This window comes from Salvelinus alpinus, chromosome 2 (genome assembly GCF_045679555.1).
Source record: "Salvelinus alpinus chromosome 2, SLU_Salpinus.1, whole genome shotgun sequence".
Taxonomy (NCBI): Eukaryota; Metazoa; Chordata; class Actinopteri; order Salmoniformes; family Salmonidae; genus Salvelinus; species Salvelinus alpinus.
Genome location: NC_092087.1, coordinates 69,312,523 through 69,329,284, shown reverse-complemented (window position 1 = coordinate 69,329,284; position 16,762 = coordinate 69,312,523). Strand labels below are relative to the sequence as shown.

Genomic DNA, 16,762 nt, shown 5'->3' with positions numbered 1-16,762 from the left:
GCTTCGTTTTCCATGTGAAAGCCTATCAGCTAAACCATAAAAAACACAAAAGTAGCCCACCACAGCACACAAGAATGCAGCTCACTCTGACTCCAGCGGTCCCAACACCATAAAACCCAATGCCTGGACATCTCCATCTAACTTTCCTCAGAACTCTACAGATGTAGGCTAAACAATATATACTCTATGTGCGCATTGGGCATGCTACTGTGTCTTAAATACACACGCTATATGTAGACTGGGTCAGTGGGTCAAGCTGGAAAGAAATCCTAATAGACAACTCCGTCACAACAGAGGCATAACCCGAGTCTCATTCCCCAGGGTAGCGTTCATTAGACACCAAACAAAAGGAAACGTACTGAAACATGGAGGGACTACCAGGTTTAGGCCAATAAGAAACGCTCATTCTTGTTTTCGGTTGCAAAGCGTTTTCAAACGTTTTCCCTTTCCGTGCCCTAATGAACAAGACCCAGCAATGTGAGGGAATAGGAGCCTGGCCTAGCCCCACTCTTGGGTAACAGTCGCTGACCGGCACAATGTAAACAATATTCATATTACTGGGGCCCAGGAGGTCCCGAGAGAGAAACATGCCTTTTCCGCCACATACATAACAATATCTATTGAAGGAAAACACTGACTGCCTGCCCAAGCAGATATGCATTAGAAAAACAGCAGGTGTTTTTTGCATGTTAGTTTGATGCGATCCTGGACGAGACCCCATAAATCAGTTACATTAGCAACCCTGTTTGTTAGCAACCCTTCTATGCAATTTAGTAACGTCACACAAAACACTTGTCGGTCTACTAGTTCCATCATTCTTATTTGACATGCAGTTACTTAAAGGGTTCTTGTGGGCTGCTACACTGAATGAGTTAACAATAGGTTTTCTGAAGGGGTTGTGACCTCGTCTGTAGGACGCCAGCCAAGCATTGATAGAAGCATCGTGGTAGGAGCTTGAATGAACGCATGGTGTCAGGTTAAGTTGAGACTGAGGTGACTGAGACAATAGCTTGTTACTTGGCAGTGCTAGTGGGGGGTGTAGGCTGCAACATGTCATTCAAAGAAAGCACCCGCTGGGACACTTTGTTGTTGAGAAAGAGCGAGAGAAAGAGAGATATCGTTAGCATTAAAATTCTATCTATATATACTCCCCGACATATGTATTTCGTCAGTGAAGCCGAAACTTTTAATTTGACTCTATGCTGCAGCATTTTGGATTCGAGATCAAATGTTTTAAATGAGGCGACAGTACAGAATGTCACGTTTTATTTTAGGGTATTTTCATACATATCTGTTTTACCGTTTGGAATTGAAAGCACTTTATGCATCGAGTTCTGTTATTAGTATTTGGACAAATTCACTTATAATGTGTTAAAGTCATCAAAATGTTCATATTTGCATGCAATGATTACATCAAGCTTGTGACTCTACAAACATGTTGGATGCATTTGCTGTTTGTTTTGGTTGTGTTTCTGAATATTTTGTGCCCAATAGAAATGAAGGGTAAATCCTGTATTGTGTCATTTTGGACTCACTTCTATTGTAAATAAGAATACAGTATTTTTCTGAACACTTCTACATGAATGTGGATGCGACCATGATTACGGATAATCATGAATGAATCGTGAATAATGAGTGAGAGAGAAAGTTACAGAGGCATAAATATCATAGCCACCCCCCAAAAATGCTAACCTCCCTTGTTATTGGTAATGGTGAAAGGTTAGCATGTCTTGGGGGTACGATCTTTGTGCATGTAACTTTCTCACCTCATCATTATTCATGATGCATTCATTATTAGACTACACTGTTTGGACTTAGACAGCCTGCCCAAGCATTTTCTACACAGAAAAATCCCAGCAAAGCAAACGTCTTAAATGTGGTCCTGCAAAGATTAATGGAACTGACAGCCAAGCCATGTACACAGGAAGACCATCATGAAGTGTTTACATACAGTAACACCATGCAACAACTATCTCTGAAAGCCAGCCTCATCTATAAATGAGATGTTACTTAAGGACCACAATGGAAATAAGTCTACCCTCGATGATTCTTAAATCAAGTGCATCATTTTGTAGATGTACCTTTAAATGATCGAATAAACTAAGACTTAACTAAAAAGACATTCAATATCAGTACATAGGCCTACCTTCCTTATCTGCTCAAGGCCACAGCCATAATCATGAGCATGCCTTCCTGTACCCAGCTTCAAGTCTCCATTAGAAATCATCATCGGCCTCTGGACCCAGTCAGAGCTCAATTAGTCCTCACTCTTCAGGCTTTTTGAACTGTGTCATTGTATATTTCCATAGGCAAGTGCAGGCAAGATTGCAATATTGCTATAGCGGTCTTCTCCCTGGCCATACGTGTCCATTATAGATCTAGTCAAGGTCTTGAAGCCTTGGAGTCGCTATACATCAATAGAAGAAAAAAAGGGCCTTGGTGTCAGCGTCGGGAACGGTGGCAGCAGGGAAATCTGACACCAGTCAAGTCAATGGCAATCAAGTCTGTGGCTGTGGGAGCAGAATAGTACGGAAAGTGGTTGGGGGATGGGAGGACTCTTATATGTTCCTATGGGACCGGGTCAGGCCCACACCCTCTCACATAATGAAATATCCAAGGCTTTCACTAATGGAGGGTGTTTTTAACAGTGTGGTGCCGTGCTTTAGTGGCAGACACTTACAAACGGCGCACGTCTGTCAATGTGGAGAATGCTTTTATAGTTTCCATCGGGAGACCGTCAAGGAGTGAGTCAGGGTGGTGTTGTTTTGATAGAGTGGAGAAAGAGAGATCAGTCTCATTGTTGACATCGTCTCATTGGGAGTCTCATTCTACATGCATGGGCCTACGGAAATAATATTCTGCTGGTCTGTAATCTGCATACTTGATTGCCTATCTTTATGTATATCTTTGTGATATTAATCCTATATCTTCATCCATATCTTAACAATTATAAGTCAATCAATATCAATACCATCCATAACAGATAATATAGTGTGGAGATGACAGATTAACGGAACCAGAATAGCCAAAACTCAAAGGGCTTTCAAATTGCTCACTGAGATTATCCTGTTGATGACAATGAGGGTTTTGCTCCATCTATTAGGCCCATACCTATGTGACTGGTAGCATGAACAACAGTCAACACCTTTTCTAAGCCAATAAGATAACAATAGCCTGGTTGTCTTGCCAACAGATCTTGGATAGGATAACAATAGGTCAATGACCTGCAATGTGGGTTGGGTTTTCTACAAAATTGTTGATTCATAGTTATTTCCCCCTCCACAGCCAAAATATATTTCAGATTACCGAGCAACATAGAGGTGATTTTCAGGCACTACTGGAACATTGCGCATCATCATCTTCAGTCCACTGGGGAAACAACAACTCCAGGATTATGATTTCCTCACAGGGGGGAACTTTTGTGTTGTTGTACATTCAGATGTTGACTGAACGTGTACCCAATCGTTAGAGAGAGAGTGAAAAACACAGTTGCTACTAGCTGGTGGAATAAGGGTGTGTTTTCATGATCAATACTGAACATTTCAGATAATTATTAACTGAGTCCAGAGGGAGTCTAACTCACACGGTAGTCTGGGAACAGCAGACGTGACAACACAGCCCGTGGCTTCCACACTAACTCCCAGCACACGGAGCACAGTACTGTAGATTGTTAGTTCCCAGTCTCTCACTCTCTCTCTCTCTGCCACTCAAATATCCTAAGTGAGTGGGAACTTAAACACAGCGTCACAGTAGTCTTGGAAGAGAAACTGTGACAACACAGCTCATGATGATATACATTGAGTGTACAAAACTTTAAGAATACCTTCCTAATATTGAGTTGCACCCCCCACCCCTTTTGTCCTCAGAACAGCCTCAATTCGTTGGGGCGTGGACTCCACAAGGACGCCGAGCCACGTCGACTCCAATACTTCCCACAGTTGGGTGGTGGACCATTCTTGATACACACGGAAACTGTTGATCGTGAAAAACCCAGCAGCATTGCTGTTCTTGGCACAAACCGGTGCGCCTGGCACCTACTACCATACCACGCTAAAAATCTTTGTATTTCCCATTCACCCTCTGAATGACACACATACACAATCCATGTCTCAAGGCTTTAAAATAATTTTTTTACCTGTCTCCTCCTCCCCTTCATCTACACTGATTGAAGTGTATTTAACAAGTGACATCAATAATGGATCATAGCTTTCACCTGGTCGGTCGGTCATGGAAAGAGCAGGTGTTCTTAATGTTTTGTACACACTAATTCCAAGTCCCAACCCAGTCACACATCTCAGTAGTGAGTCACAAACGTGTAGTGACATACCCAGGGTGACAACCATAGTGCTCCTATCACATGACTAATATATCACGAGCTCCCACACTCCGTCTCTCTCTCTCCACCCGCTCTCTCTGTGTACTTCAAGCCACTCAAGAAATCTAAACTATCTGTCCACTTCTTTACATTGGGACCAGTGTTGAGAGTGGGGCTCTTGAAGATGTCATGACTGCGAGCAGGGTCCTTTTCATTAGGACACGCACCGGAATACAATTAGCAACTGAAAACTAAAATGACCGTTTCTTATAGGACAAGCACCAGGTAGTCCCTCCCCGTTTCAGTATGGTTACTTTTGTTTGGTGCCTACTGAACATGACCCTGGCCTTAAGTCCTTAGCGTCAATGCTTCATTTCCATACTTGGTGTTTGGTGCCACTGTGTGTTCCTGTGTGTGTCCTCCTGCAAACGTGCGTTACTGTCACCAAGCCCCTATAGCCCACAGAGTGCTGCTGTTGCATGTTAGTGTGACGCCAAGCACAACTGCCACCTCACACCATAGCCTTGGACACAGGCAGACAGGAATGTGCTGGTTCAGAAATGTCGACGTTTGGTTGCCCCTGGTGATAGCTAGTTACAGTTAGAAGTGGTAATGGCCTCGAGCCCAGTTCCCAAACATAGGCAAGGGCAGTCGGTGTCATGGTTCACTTTCTGTCACAGGCTTCACTGTTGAACATGTCAGCCCAAGTACAGTACAGCCCGGGTGAGTTTAGCTACAGTACCAGTCAAAAGTTGACACACCTACTCATTCCAGGGTTTTTCTTTATTCGTACTATTTTCTACATTGTTGAAAAATAGCGAAGACATCAAAACTATGAAATAACACACATGGAATCATGTAGTATGCAAAAAAGTGTCCAAATATATTTTAATTCTTCAAAGCAGCCACCCTTTGCTTTGATGACAACTTTGCACTCTCAACCAGCTTCATGAGGTAGTCACCTGGAATGCATTTCAATTAACAGGTGTGCCTTGTTAAAAGTTAATTTGTGGAATTTCTTTCCTTCTTACTCAGTTTGAGCCAATCAGTTGTGTTGTGACAAGATAGGGGTGATATACAGAAGATATCCCTATTTGGTAAAATAACAAGTCCAAATTATGGCAAGAACAGGTCAAATAAGCAAAGAGAAACAACAGTCCATCATTACTTTAAGCCATGAAGATCAGTCACTGCTGAAAATTTCAAGAACTTTGGAAGTTTCTTCAAGTGCAGTCACAAAAACCATGAAGCACTATGATGAAACAGGCTCTCATGAGGACCGCCACAGGAAAGGAAGACCAAGAGTTACCCAGAGATACCAGCCTCAGATTACAGCCCAAATAAATGCTTCACAGAGCTCAAGTAACAGACATCTCAACATCAACTGTTCAGAGGAGACTGCGTGAATCAGGCCTTCATGTTTAAATTGCTGCAAAGAAACCACTACTAAAGGACACCAATAAGAAGAAGAGACTTGCTTGGGCCAAAAAACATGTGCAATGGACATTAGACTGGTGGAAATCTGTCCTTTGCTCTGATGAGTCCAAATGTGAGATTTTTGATTCCAACCGCTGTGTCTTTGTGAGACGCAGAGTAGGTGAACGGAGGATCTCTGCATGTGTGGTTCCCACCGTGAAGCATGGAGGAGGAGGTGTGATGGTGCTTTGCTGGTGACACTGTCAGTGATTTATTTAGAATTCAAGGCACACTTAACCAGCATGGCTACCACAGCATTCTGCAGCGATACACCATCCCATCTGGTTTGCACTTAGTGGGACTATCATTTGTTTTTTAACAGGACAATGACCCAAAACACACCTCCAGGTAAGGGCTATTTGACCAAGGAGGAGAGTGATGGTGCTGCATCAGATGACCTGGCCTCCACAATCACCCGACCTCAACCCAATTGAGATGGTTTGGGATGAGTTGGAACGCAGAGTGAAGGAAAAGCAGCCAACAAGTGCTCAGCAACTCCTTCAAGACTGTTGGAAAAGTATTCCTCATTAAGCTGGTTGAGAGAATGCCAAGAGTGTGCAAAGCTGTCATCAACGCAAAGGGTGGCCACTTCGAAGAATCTCAAATATAAAATATATTTTGATTTGTTTAACACTTTTTTGGTTACTACATGATTCAATATGTGTTATTTCATCGTTTTGATGTCTTCACTATTATTCTACACTGTAGAAAATAGTAAAAAATAAAGAAAAACCCTTGAATGAGTAGGTGTGTCCAAACTTTTGACTGGCACTGTACATGGCTATATGCTTAAGTGCGTCAACTGCCAATTAACCTTCCTTTGTGTTCTACGCTAAGACTCTCTAAGACTAGATACCTATGCAGAAGTTTCACTTGTTGCTGTGAAATACATGACAACATCCACTGAAGAATATACTGTAGCTTCAATGGCATCTTGTGCAGAGCTGTACAGTACAGATGCTCAGCATTCTCAGCTGCACAATGCATCCAATATACTACATCACTGCTTCAATGTGAACACGAACTCCTGACACACAATACATACATTTCAAAGTGCACAGCTGTTTCAAACAAATAACATAAATGAAACCAGTTAAATACTGTATCACCAAATATTTTCTCCATTGAAATAATTGTCACACATTTGGAGCTGTGGAACAGCATTCACACTTACTGCTCGACTCGCCTCCAGAAATGGGTGTTGCCTGACGATCCGGCTCTGTTATCTCCAACCACTCACAGAGTAACCGTCCTTCAGATGATTGCTTCATCACCACATCCTGTGACCAGCAACATCTTCTCTACCACCCTGATTACAGCAACCTGAAAGAGCATTTGAACCACAAGTCAGAACATAAACTCAGCAACAAAAAGAAACGTCCTCTCACTGTCAACCGCGTTGACTTTCAACAAACTTAATTTAAAATGTGTAAATATTTGTATGAACATAACAAGATTCAACAACTGAGACATAAATTGAACAAGTTCCACAGACATGTGACTAACAGAAATTGAATAATGTGTCCCTGAACAAAGGGGGGGTCAAAATCAAAAGTAACAGTCAGTATCTGGTGTGGCCACCAGCTGCATTAAGTACTGCAGTGCATCTCCTCCTCATGGACTGCACCAGATTTGCTAGTTCTTGCTGTGAGATGTTACCCCACTCTTCCACCAAGGCACCTGCAAGTTCCCGAACATTTCTGGGGGGGAATGGCCCTAGCCCTCACCCTCCGATCCAACAGAGATCCGGGCTCTTCGCTGGCCATGGCAGAACACTGACATTCCTGTCTTGCAGGAAATCACACATTCCTCCTAAGAAAGACCGTAACTAATTTGCCAGAATTTTACATAATTATGACATAACATTGAAGGTTGTGCAATAGAGGTCGACCGATTATGATTTTTTTTTTTAAATGTATTTATTTATTTGTAATAATGACAATTACAACAATACTGAATGAACACTTTTATTTTAACTTAATATAACACATCAATCAAATCAATTTAGCCTCAAATAAATAATGAAACATGTTCAATTTGGTTTAAATAATGCAAAAACAAAGTGTTTGAGAAGAAAGTAAAAGTGCAATATGTGCCATGTAAAAAAGCTAACATTTAAGTTCCTTGCTCAGAACATGAGAAGGTATGAAAGCTGGTGGTTCCTTTTAACATGAGTCTTCAATATTCCCAGGTAAGAAGTTTTAGGTTGTAGTTATTATAGGACTATTTATCTTTATACCATTTGTATGTCATATACCTTTGACTATTGGATGTTATTATAGGCACTTTAGTATTGCCAGTGTAACAGTATAGCTTCCGTCCCTCTCCTTGCCCCTACCTGGGCTCGAACCAGGAACACATCGACAACAGACACCCTCGAAGCATCGTTATCCATTGCTCCACAAATGCCGCGGCCCTTGCGGAGCAAGGGGAACAACTACTTCAAGGTCTCAGAGCGAGTGCCGTCACCGATTGAAACGCTATTAGCGCGCACCCCGCTAACTAGCTAGCCATTTCACATCGGCATCTCCTAATCTCGGGAGTTGATAGGCTTGAAGTCATAAACAGCTCAATGCTTGAAGCACAACGAAGAGCTGCTGGCAAACGCACGAAAGTGCTGTTTGAATGAATGCTTACGAGCCTGCTGCTGCCTACCACCGCTCAGTCAGACTGCTCTATCAAATATCAAATCATAGACTTAATTATAACATAATAACACAGAGAAATACGAGCCTTAGGTCATTAATATGGTCAAATCCGGAAACTATCATTTCGAAAGCAAAACGTTTATTCTTTCAGTGAAATACGGAACCGTTCCGTATTTTATCTAACGGGTGGCAACCCTAAGTCTAAATATTGCTGTTGCATTGTACAACCTTCAATGTTATGTCATAATTATTTACAACTCTGGCAAATTAATTACGGTCTTTCTTAGGAAGAACTGGTCTTCACACAGTTCGCAACGAGCCAGGCGGCCCAAACTGCTGCATATACCCTGACTGCTTGCACGGAACGCAAGAGAAGTGACACAATTTCCCTAGTTAAAAGAAAGTCATGTTAGCAGGCAATATTAACTAAATATGCAGGTTTAAAAATATATACTTGTGTATTGATTTTTTCAAAAGGCATTGATGTTTATGGTTAGGTACACATTTGTGCAACGACAGTGCTTTTTTCGCGAATGCGCTTGTTAAATCCCCCGTTTGGAGAAGTAGGCTGTGATTCGATGAGAAATTAACAGGCACCGCATCGATTATATGCAACGCAGGATACGCTAGATAAACTAATAATATCATCAACCATGTGTACTTAACTAGTTATTATGTTAAGGTTGATTGTTTTTTATAAGATAAGTTTAATGCTAGCTAGCAACTTACCTTGGCTTCCTGCTGCACTCACGTAACAGGTAGTCAGCCTGCCACGCAGGCTCCTCATGGAGTGCAATGTAAGGCAGGTGGTTAGAGCGTTGGACTAGTAACCGGAAGGTTGCAAGATCGAATCCCCGAGCTGACAAGGTAAAAATCTGTCGTTCTGCCCCTGAACAAGGCAGTTAACCCACCGTTCCTAGGCCGTCATTGAAAAGAAGAATGTGTTCTTAACTGACTTGCCTAGTTAAATAAAGGTATAAAAATAAAATAAAAATCGTCCACAATCGGTGTCCAAAAATGCCGATTACCAATTGTTATGAAAACTTCAAAATTGGCCCTAATTAATCGGCCATTCCGATTAATCGGTCGACCTCTATTGTGCAATGTAACAGCAATATTTAAACATAGGGTTGCCACCCGTTCGATAAAATACAGAACGGTTCCGTATTTCACTGAAAGAGTAACAGTTTTGTTTTCGAAATGATAGTTTCCGGATTTAACCATATTAATGACCAACGGCTCGTATTTCTGTGTGTTTATTATAATTATTTCTATGATTTGATATTTGATAGAGCAGTCTGACTGAGCGGTGGTAGGCAGCAGCAGGCTCGTAAGCATTCATTCAAACAGCACTTTACTGCGTTTGCCAGCAGCTCTGAGCAATGCTTGAGGCACAGCGCTGTTTATGACTTCAAGCCTATCAACTCCTGAGATTAGGCTGGCAATACTAAAGTGCCTATAAGAACATCCAATAGTGAAAGTTATATGAAATACAAATGGTTTTGAGAGAAATAGTCGACGCTTCATAATTCCTATAATAACTAGAACCTAAAACTTCTTAACTGGGAATATTAAAGAACTGGGAATATTGAACCACCAGCTTTCATATGTTCTGAGCAAGGAACTTAAACGTTAGCTTTTATACATGGCACATATTGCACTTTTACTTTCTTCAACATTGTGTTTTTGCTTTATTTAAGCCACATTGAACATGTTTCATTATTTATTTGAGACTAAATTGATTATATTTATGTATTATATTAAGTTAAAATAAGTGTTCATTGTTCATTCACTATTGTTGTAATTGTCATTATTACAAATATATATTAAAAATTAAAAATAAATAAATAAAAATCAAATACATTTTATTTTTTTATTTTTATTTTTTATCACCCGATTAATCGGTATCGACTTTTTTTGGTCCTCCAATAAATGGTATCGGTTTTGAAAAATCATAAAATCGGTCAACCTCTAGTAATGACATTGCTCAAAGGGCTAGTTCTTTCCTTGTGATCAAATAGTTGAAGAAGTTTTGTTGAAAAATACAGTAGTATGGCAGGTCATCTGAAAAAGCTGAGACACTCTTTGTCAATTTGAGCAATTGAAAGCTTCTCAGAGGAACTAGAGAATTCTTGTGAGAGATTCGTCACAGTATTCTTGGTTAGTGTTCTACTGTAGCTGGAGGGGAAATGTGTATTCCATAACAAACCGAATCTGCACTTCCCAGAGCATGCATGCAGGTCCAAACATGCATGGCAGAAAGCTTACCACAAGTATCACAGCTCCAACACCCCTACCGAGACCCCTAGCTGCCTTCAAGGGCCGTGAATGTTTTGAATACAGACACCAAACTCAACAGGGCTACCTTTCAAACTAGATCCAACATGGACAGTGCTGATATTTTCCAGTTACGTGGTATTTCATGCATTTTGGCTTGTCGTGGGTGTAACCACATTAGAGAGCAGTACAGCACAAGAAGGAAGTCAGCCAGCTAGACAGCCAGCCTCCAGCCTGTGGAATGAGTCTATGGCTCACTCAGAGGATGAGAGCGATCTGAAGAAGACACCGCGGGATACTCCGAATCTGTGACACACATTCCGCCAATATTCGCAGACATTTAAGTCAGATCCCTTCCTGGATCAGCACGCATCAATTAGAAAATGGATGAAGATTTGAACTTCCGATGCTCTGATGTTTATGAGAATCAAAGTTAATATGTCGAAGTGCCACTACCAGAGCAGCCTTGCGTCCTTTCAGGTTGAGGTTTAGGTCCTTTTCCTGTGTCGTGTCGAAGCAAAGGTTGATGTGTCTGACAGTATGGAAGCTGAATTTGCATAAGTTTGCATTGCCATGACGTAGCAGGAAAAAAATCCTAATGAGCCCACAGATACAACTGGAAAGAGGCGTGTCACTAGGAGAGACTCAAGGCTCTGCTTTCTGGCAGGCATGTTGTGGCACAACAGCTGAGAACTGGAGCTGAAACCTAGGAGGGGCAGGGGGAGAATCCAAGGGGGAGGAAAGACAGAATGGACGACTGTAGGCCTAAATGGTCATTATTCAGTTTCCATCCAACCATTTCATGCGGATGAATTACCTGACACATGGGTAAAAAAGTCACGACCGGGCTGATGGAAACAGGAAATGGCAGGACAATTTTATAAATGTCGACAAACAATTTGTTCGTTCGACATGGTCTAGGATTTTTTTTGTGTCTGTAAAATGTATTATGCTAGCAATGGCTGTGGAAACACCTTCACGATCAAATATTATATAAATGACAAGGTAGGGGTGGTATACAGAAGATAGTCCTATTTGGTAAAAGACCAAGTCCAAAAAATGGCAAGAACAGCACAAATAAGCAAAGAAAAATTACAGGCCATCATTACTTTAAGACATGAAGGTCAGAATCCGGAATATTTCAAGAACTTTCAAAGTTTCTTCAAGTGCAGTCACAAAAACCATCAAGCGCTATGATGAAACTGGCTCTCATGAGGACCGCCACAGGAATGGAAGACACAGAGTTACCTCTGCTACAGAGGAAAAGTTAATTAGAGAGTTACCGGCCTCAGAAATTGCAGCTCAAATAAATGTTTCACAGAGCTCAAGTAACAGACACATCTCAAAATCAACTGTTCGGAGGAGACTGTGTGAATCAGGCCTTCATGGTCGGATTGCTGCAAAGAAACCACTACTAAAGGACACCAATAAGCATGTGCAATGGACATTAGACCAGTGGAAATCTGTCCTTTGCTCTGATGAGTGAAAAATGTGCGATTTTTGGTTCCAACCGCCGTGTCCTTGTGAGACGCAGAGTAGGTGAACGGATGATCTCCGCATGTGTGGTTCCCACCGTGAAGCATGGAGGAGGAGGTGTGATGGTGCTTTGCTGGTGACACTGTCAGTGATTTATTTAGAATTCAAGGCACACTTAACCAGCATGGCTACCATAGCATTCTGCAGCGATACACCATCCCATCTGGTTTGCACTTAGTGGGACTATCATTTGTTTTTAACAGGAAAATGACCCAAAACACATCTCCAGGCTGTGTAAGGGCTTTTTGACCAAGGAGAGTGATGGACTAGTCACTAGTGCATCAGATGACCTGGCCTCCACAATCACCTGACCTCGACCAAATTGAGATGGTTTGGGATAAGTTGGAATGGCGCCCCCCCCTTGGGTTGTGCCGTGGCGGAGATCTTTGTTGGCTATACTCGGCCTTGTCTCAGGATGGTAAGTTGGTGGTTGAAGATATCCCTCTAGTGGTGTGGGGTCTGTGCTTTGGCAAAGTGGGTGGGGTTATATCCTGCCTGTTTGGCCCTGTCCGGGGGTATCATCGGATGGGGCCACAGTGTCTCCTGACCCCTCCTGTCTCAGCCTCCAGTATTTATGCTGCAGTAGTGTATGTGTCGGGGGGCTAGGGTCTGTCTGTTATATCTGGAGTACTGTCTTATCCGGTGTCCTGTGTGAATTTAAGTATGCTCTCTCTAATTCTCTCTTTCTTTCTCACTCTCGGAGGACCTGAGCCCTAGGACCATGCCTCAGGACTACCTAGCATGATGACTCCTTGCTGTCCCCAGTCCACGTGGCCGTGCTGCTGCTCCAGTTTCAACTGTTCTGCCTGCGGCTATGGAACTCTGACCTGTTCACCGGACATGCTACCTGTCCCAGACCTGCTGTTTTCAACTCTCTAGAGACCGCAGGAGCGGTAGAGATACTCTTAATGATCGGCTATGAAAAGCCAACTGACATTTACTCCTGAGGTTCTGACTTGTGGCACCCTCGACAACTACTGTGATTATTATTATTTGACCACGCTGGTCATTTATGAACATTTGAACATCTTGGCCATGTTCTGTTATAATCTCCACCCGGCACAGCCAGAAGAGGACTGGCCACCCCTCATAGCCTGGTTCCTCTAGGTTTCTTCCTAGGTTTTGGTCTTTCTAGGGAGTTTTTCCTAGCCACCGTGCTTCTACACCTGCATTGCTTGTTGTTTGGGGTTTTAGGCTGAGTTTCTGTACAGCACTTTGAGATATCAGCTGATGTAAGAGGGGCTATATAAATACATTTGATTGGATTTGAAGGAAAGGCAGCCAACAAGTGCTCAGCATATGTGGGAACTACCATGTCCTTCTGGAAGGTTCTCCCATCTCCACAGATGAAGCCTGGAGCTCTGTCAGTGACCATTGGGTTCCTGGTCACCTCCCTGTCCAAGGCCCTTCTCCCCCAATTGCTCAGTTTGGCCAGCCAGCCAGCTCTTGGAAGTCTTGGTGGTTCCAAACTTCTTCCATTTAAGAACGATGTAGGCCACTGTGTTCTTGGGGACCTTCATTTTTTGGTACCCTTCCCCAGATCGGTGCCTCAACACAATCTTGTCTCGGAGCTCTACAGACAATTCATTCAACCTCATGGCTTGTTTTTTTTCTCTGACATGCACTGTCAACTGTGGGACCTTATATAGACAGGTGTGTGCCTTTCCAAATCATGTCCAATCAATTGAATTTACCACAGGTGAACTCCAATCAAGTTGTAGAAACATCTCAAGGATGATCAATGAAACAGGATGCCCCTGATCTCAATTTTGAGTCTCATAGCAATACTTACGTAAATAAGGTATATGTTTTTTAAATTTGTAATACACTTGCAAAATTTTCTAAAAACCTGTTTTTGCTTTGTCATTATTGAGTATTGTGTGTAGATTGATGAGGAAAGTGTTTTATTTAATCAATTTCAGAATAAGACTAACGTAACAAAATAAAGTCAAGGGGTCTGCATACTTTCCGAATGCACTGTATTTAAATAACCATCATATCGAAGTAAACTTGGAATTACACAATGATATGTTGTGTGGTCCTCCCACTACGACTCTAGAAAGCACGCAGTTTATTAGGCTACGATTAAATATTGTAAATTACTGAACTTCACAGGGTGGTGAAAGTGCACGGTGATGAGCTCGATGCTCAATTTAAATAAATATCAACGGTCTTAATTTGATGACAAGATGATCGATGCTTGGCTGCCGTTTAACAGATAAAAATGACCTTGCTCTTATCCATAATAATCTCATCATGTAGGTAGGCCTGCACTGTATGTGCAAGCTGTTGGCTAGAGCACACATGCCAAGACCAGAGTGGGCACATTTGCAACATAACGCAACAGTTTGTGACAAGACCATCAGTAGAGTTGAATATGCGATGGTCTTTTTATTTCGGCACATGGGAATTTGACCGCAAAAGTCACATTTTTATCCTCAATAAGTCTGTTCGATGGAAACATCTCTGGTGGTATTTTTATGCAGATTTGAGAATATTTGCATTAAAATCTGTCGCCAATTGGATGAAAACCTAGCTATTGTATCACTTCTAAATGTTTGCTCATCTGGAAAACCAACCTTGTTTCTGATTCCCAGTCCAGTCAACCATGACCATTTAACTTTTTCTGTTTTAAAACTGTGTCAACCTGCAACCTAGGCATTTGCATAGGTTCCACTTCGCTCTGCTACACCTTGTTATCTTGACAACAGGTGCACTTGCGGTGTAACAGAATTTAACAGTTCAAGACTACTGACGCAGCTGTTGTGGGTGTGGTTGCGTAACAACATTCTATTCTTTGTTCCCAGTGAAATGCACAGCAGTATGCATAATTCAAAGGAAGAGATCTGTAAGACTCCATTGTTTGAAACATGAATGAATAAAAGAGCACTAATGATACAGACATTTCAAAGAAAGCCTGCCTTACTGGGGAATGGATTGTATATTGTAGGCCTATCTTGAACTACTTATCTGCAGATTTCTACCAGTTTCTCAGCCCTGCAACAATGGTTGTTATAAACTAATGCTATACCAATCATTTCAGACTGGATTAAAATTATATTTTAACCTTTACATAAAGATATAATAGTCATCTCACACATTACTTTCTCACTATTTAACCCCATAAAGAAATGTTAACTCGTGTACATTAATGTAACAGTTAACAGTCAGTGACTGTGGCAAACATCTATCGAACGGCATGTTCGCGTATTCATATCATAACTTCGGCAACAAGTAAATTATGTAGCAACTATTTCACAATGTTGACCTGCATACCTACAGTGAGAGCCTGCATAATTGAGCAACTTGTTGCCAAGTCCAGCACAGAGTGGGTTTGAACAAGTAGCCTACACTACATGAAATGTCACAAAGCTTTAGTTCATGTACATGTATACATTATATACTTTTTTTTTTTAAACAGGTCAACAAAATTGTTTCCTTTCCGAATAATACTTTTTTTTTAAACGATACTGTATCCTGTATCCTGTAGTGTCGTGTCAACAAACCAAACACTCCCACATTTTCTAGAAAAATGGGAGACCAACGGGAATTCTAACCTGAGGCCAGTTAACGGGCGTTTGACGGAAGTTGAACGAAGGTTGTGTGAAGACGGAATTGACACATTTTACTTTAGTGAATTATTTCCCCCGGGCAGCGCAACAATGGGATATGAATACGCATGTTTTCACATTTTAACAGCGCGCGTGCCATGATGTCGTTTGTGGTCCTTTGAGATTTCCAATGTTGAAATAGTTAAATGACTATAATTCATTTTAATGTGACTTCCTCACGCCTACACTTCTATTGTTTCGCTGTCTTAAACTCCGATAAGAGGACTGGTAAAAACCACACATTGTGCTCACATTCGGTCATAAACACATTTAGAAAAAAACTATTAAATATTATTAGAGAAAATAGGATACTCACCTTAAAGGAAAAATATATACGTTACTTTCATCAGTGTTGCTCAGAATAAGATACAAGTTATGTTCCTAAAATTCATAGAATGTAGCACCAACGTGTTACTTTCCTTCTCTCTCCAAATATCCTGATTTCGGCGAAGGTGGGCGGAGTTAATACTAGACAGGCTCTAACCTATCTGACAAATGACAGATACACATAGAAGTCAAGAATGGTTTAGTAATAATATTAATATAGTCCAGTTATATCCGCAGTTGATGAACTTGTAATAGTTTTATATACTTTGGTTATGTTTGCGTGATTGTTGTTTGTGAAAGGGCATAAATATAACAGGATAATATTGCTCTTTGACTCCCGAAGCTTGACACCCCTACCACAATGTCCCTAAATGACGACGCAATGAGGGGGACATGAGACTTTCCCAGCAAAAGCAATATCTCCCCCCAAAAACTAAAGCAAACTAAGTCACCTGTGTTGCTATAGTAATATATGGAAAGGAAAAGTGTGAGAGCACTTCTTTTGACATTTCCACCCAAGCAATTCCAGAAGAATAATCTCATCAAGAGAAACACTGTCCAAAGGTTTTAAA

The 16,762-nt window shown here is 41.5% G+C and overlaps 1 protein-coding gene across 4 annotated transcripts in view; it reads right to left on the bottom strand.

The window, feature by feature from the left end:
* The window catches only part of LOC139567557 (inactive rhomboid protein 2-like), a 43,917-nt gene extending 27,605 nt beyond the window's left edge, over positions 1 to 16,312 (bottom strand). Inside the window, exons 1-2 of one of the 4 annotated variants that reach the window (XM_071388907.1) lie at positions 16,180 to 16,312; positions 6,966 to 7,114 (exon numbers count right to left, since the gene is read on the bottom strand). Coding sequence is in view for 2 of the 4 variants with exons in the window: in XM_071388906.1 (XP_071245007.1) it covers positions 2,147 to 2,230 (84 nt within the window). In the remaining 2 variants the exon portion in view is untranslated. Of the gene's footprint in view, positions 1 to 2,146; positions 2,388 to 6,965; positions 7,115 to 14,831; positions 15,032 to 16,179 lie in introns of those variants that run through there. The other 3 variants (XM_071388908.1, XM_071388906.1, XM_071388905.1) reach the window with 3 other exon arrangements.
* Positions 16,313 to 16,762: the final 450 nt, after the last annotated feature.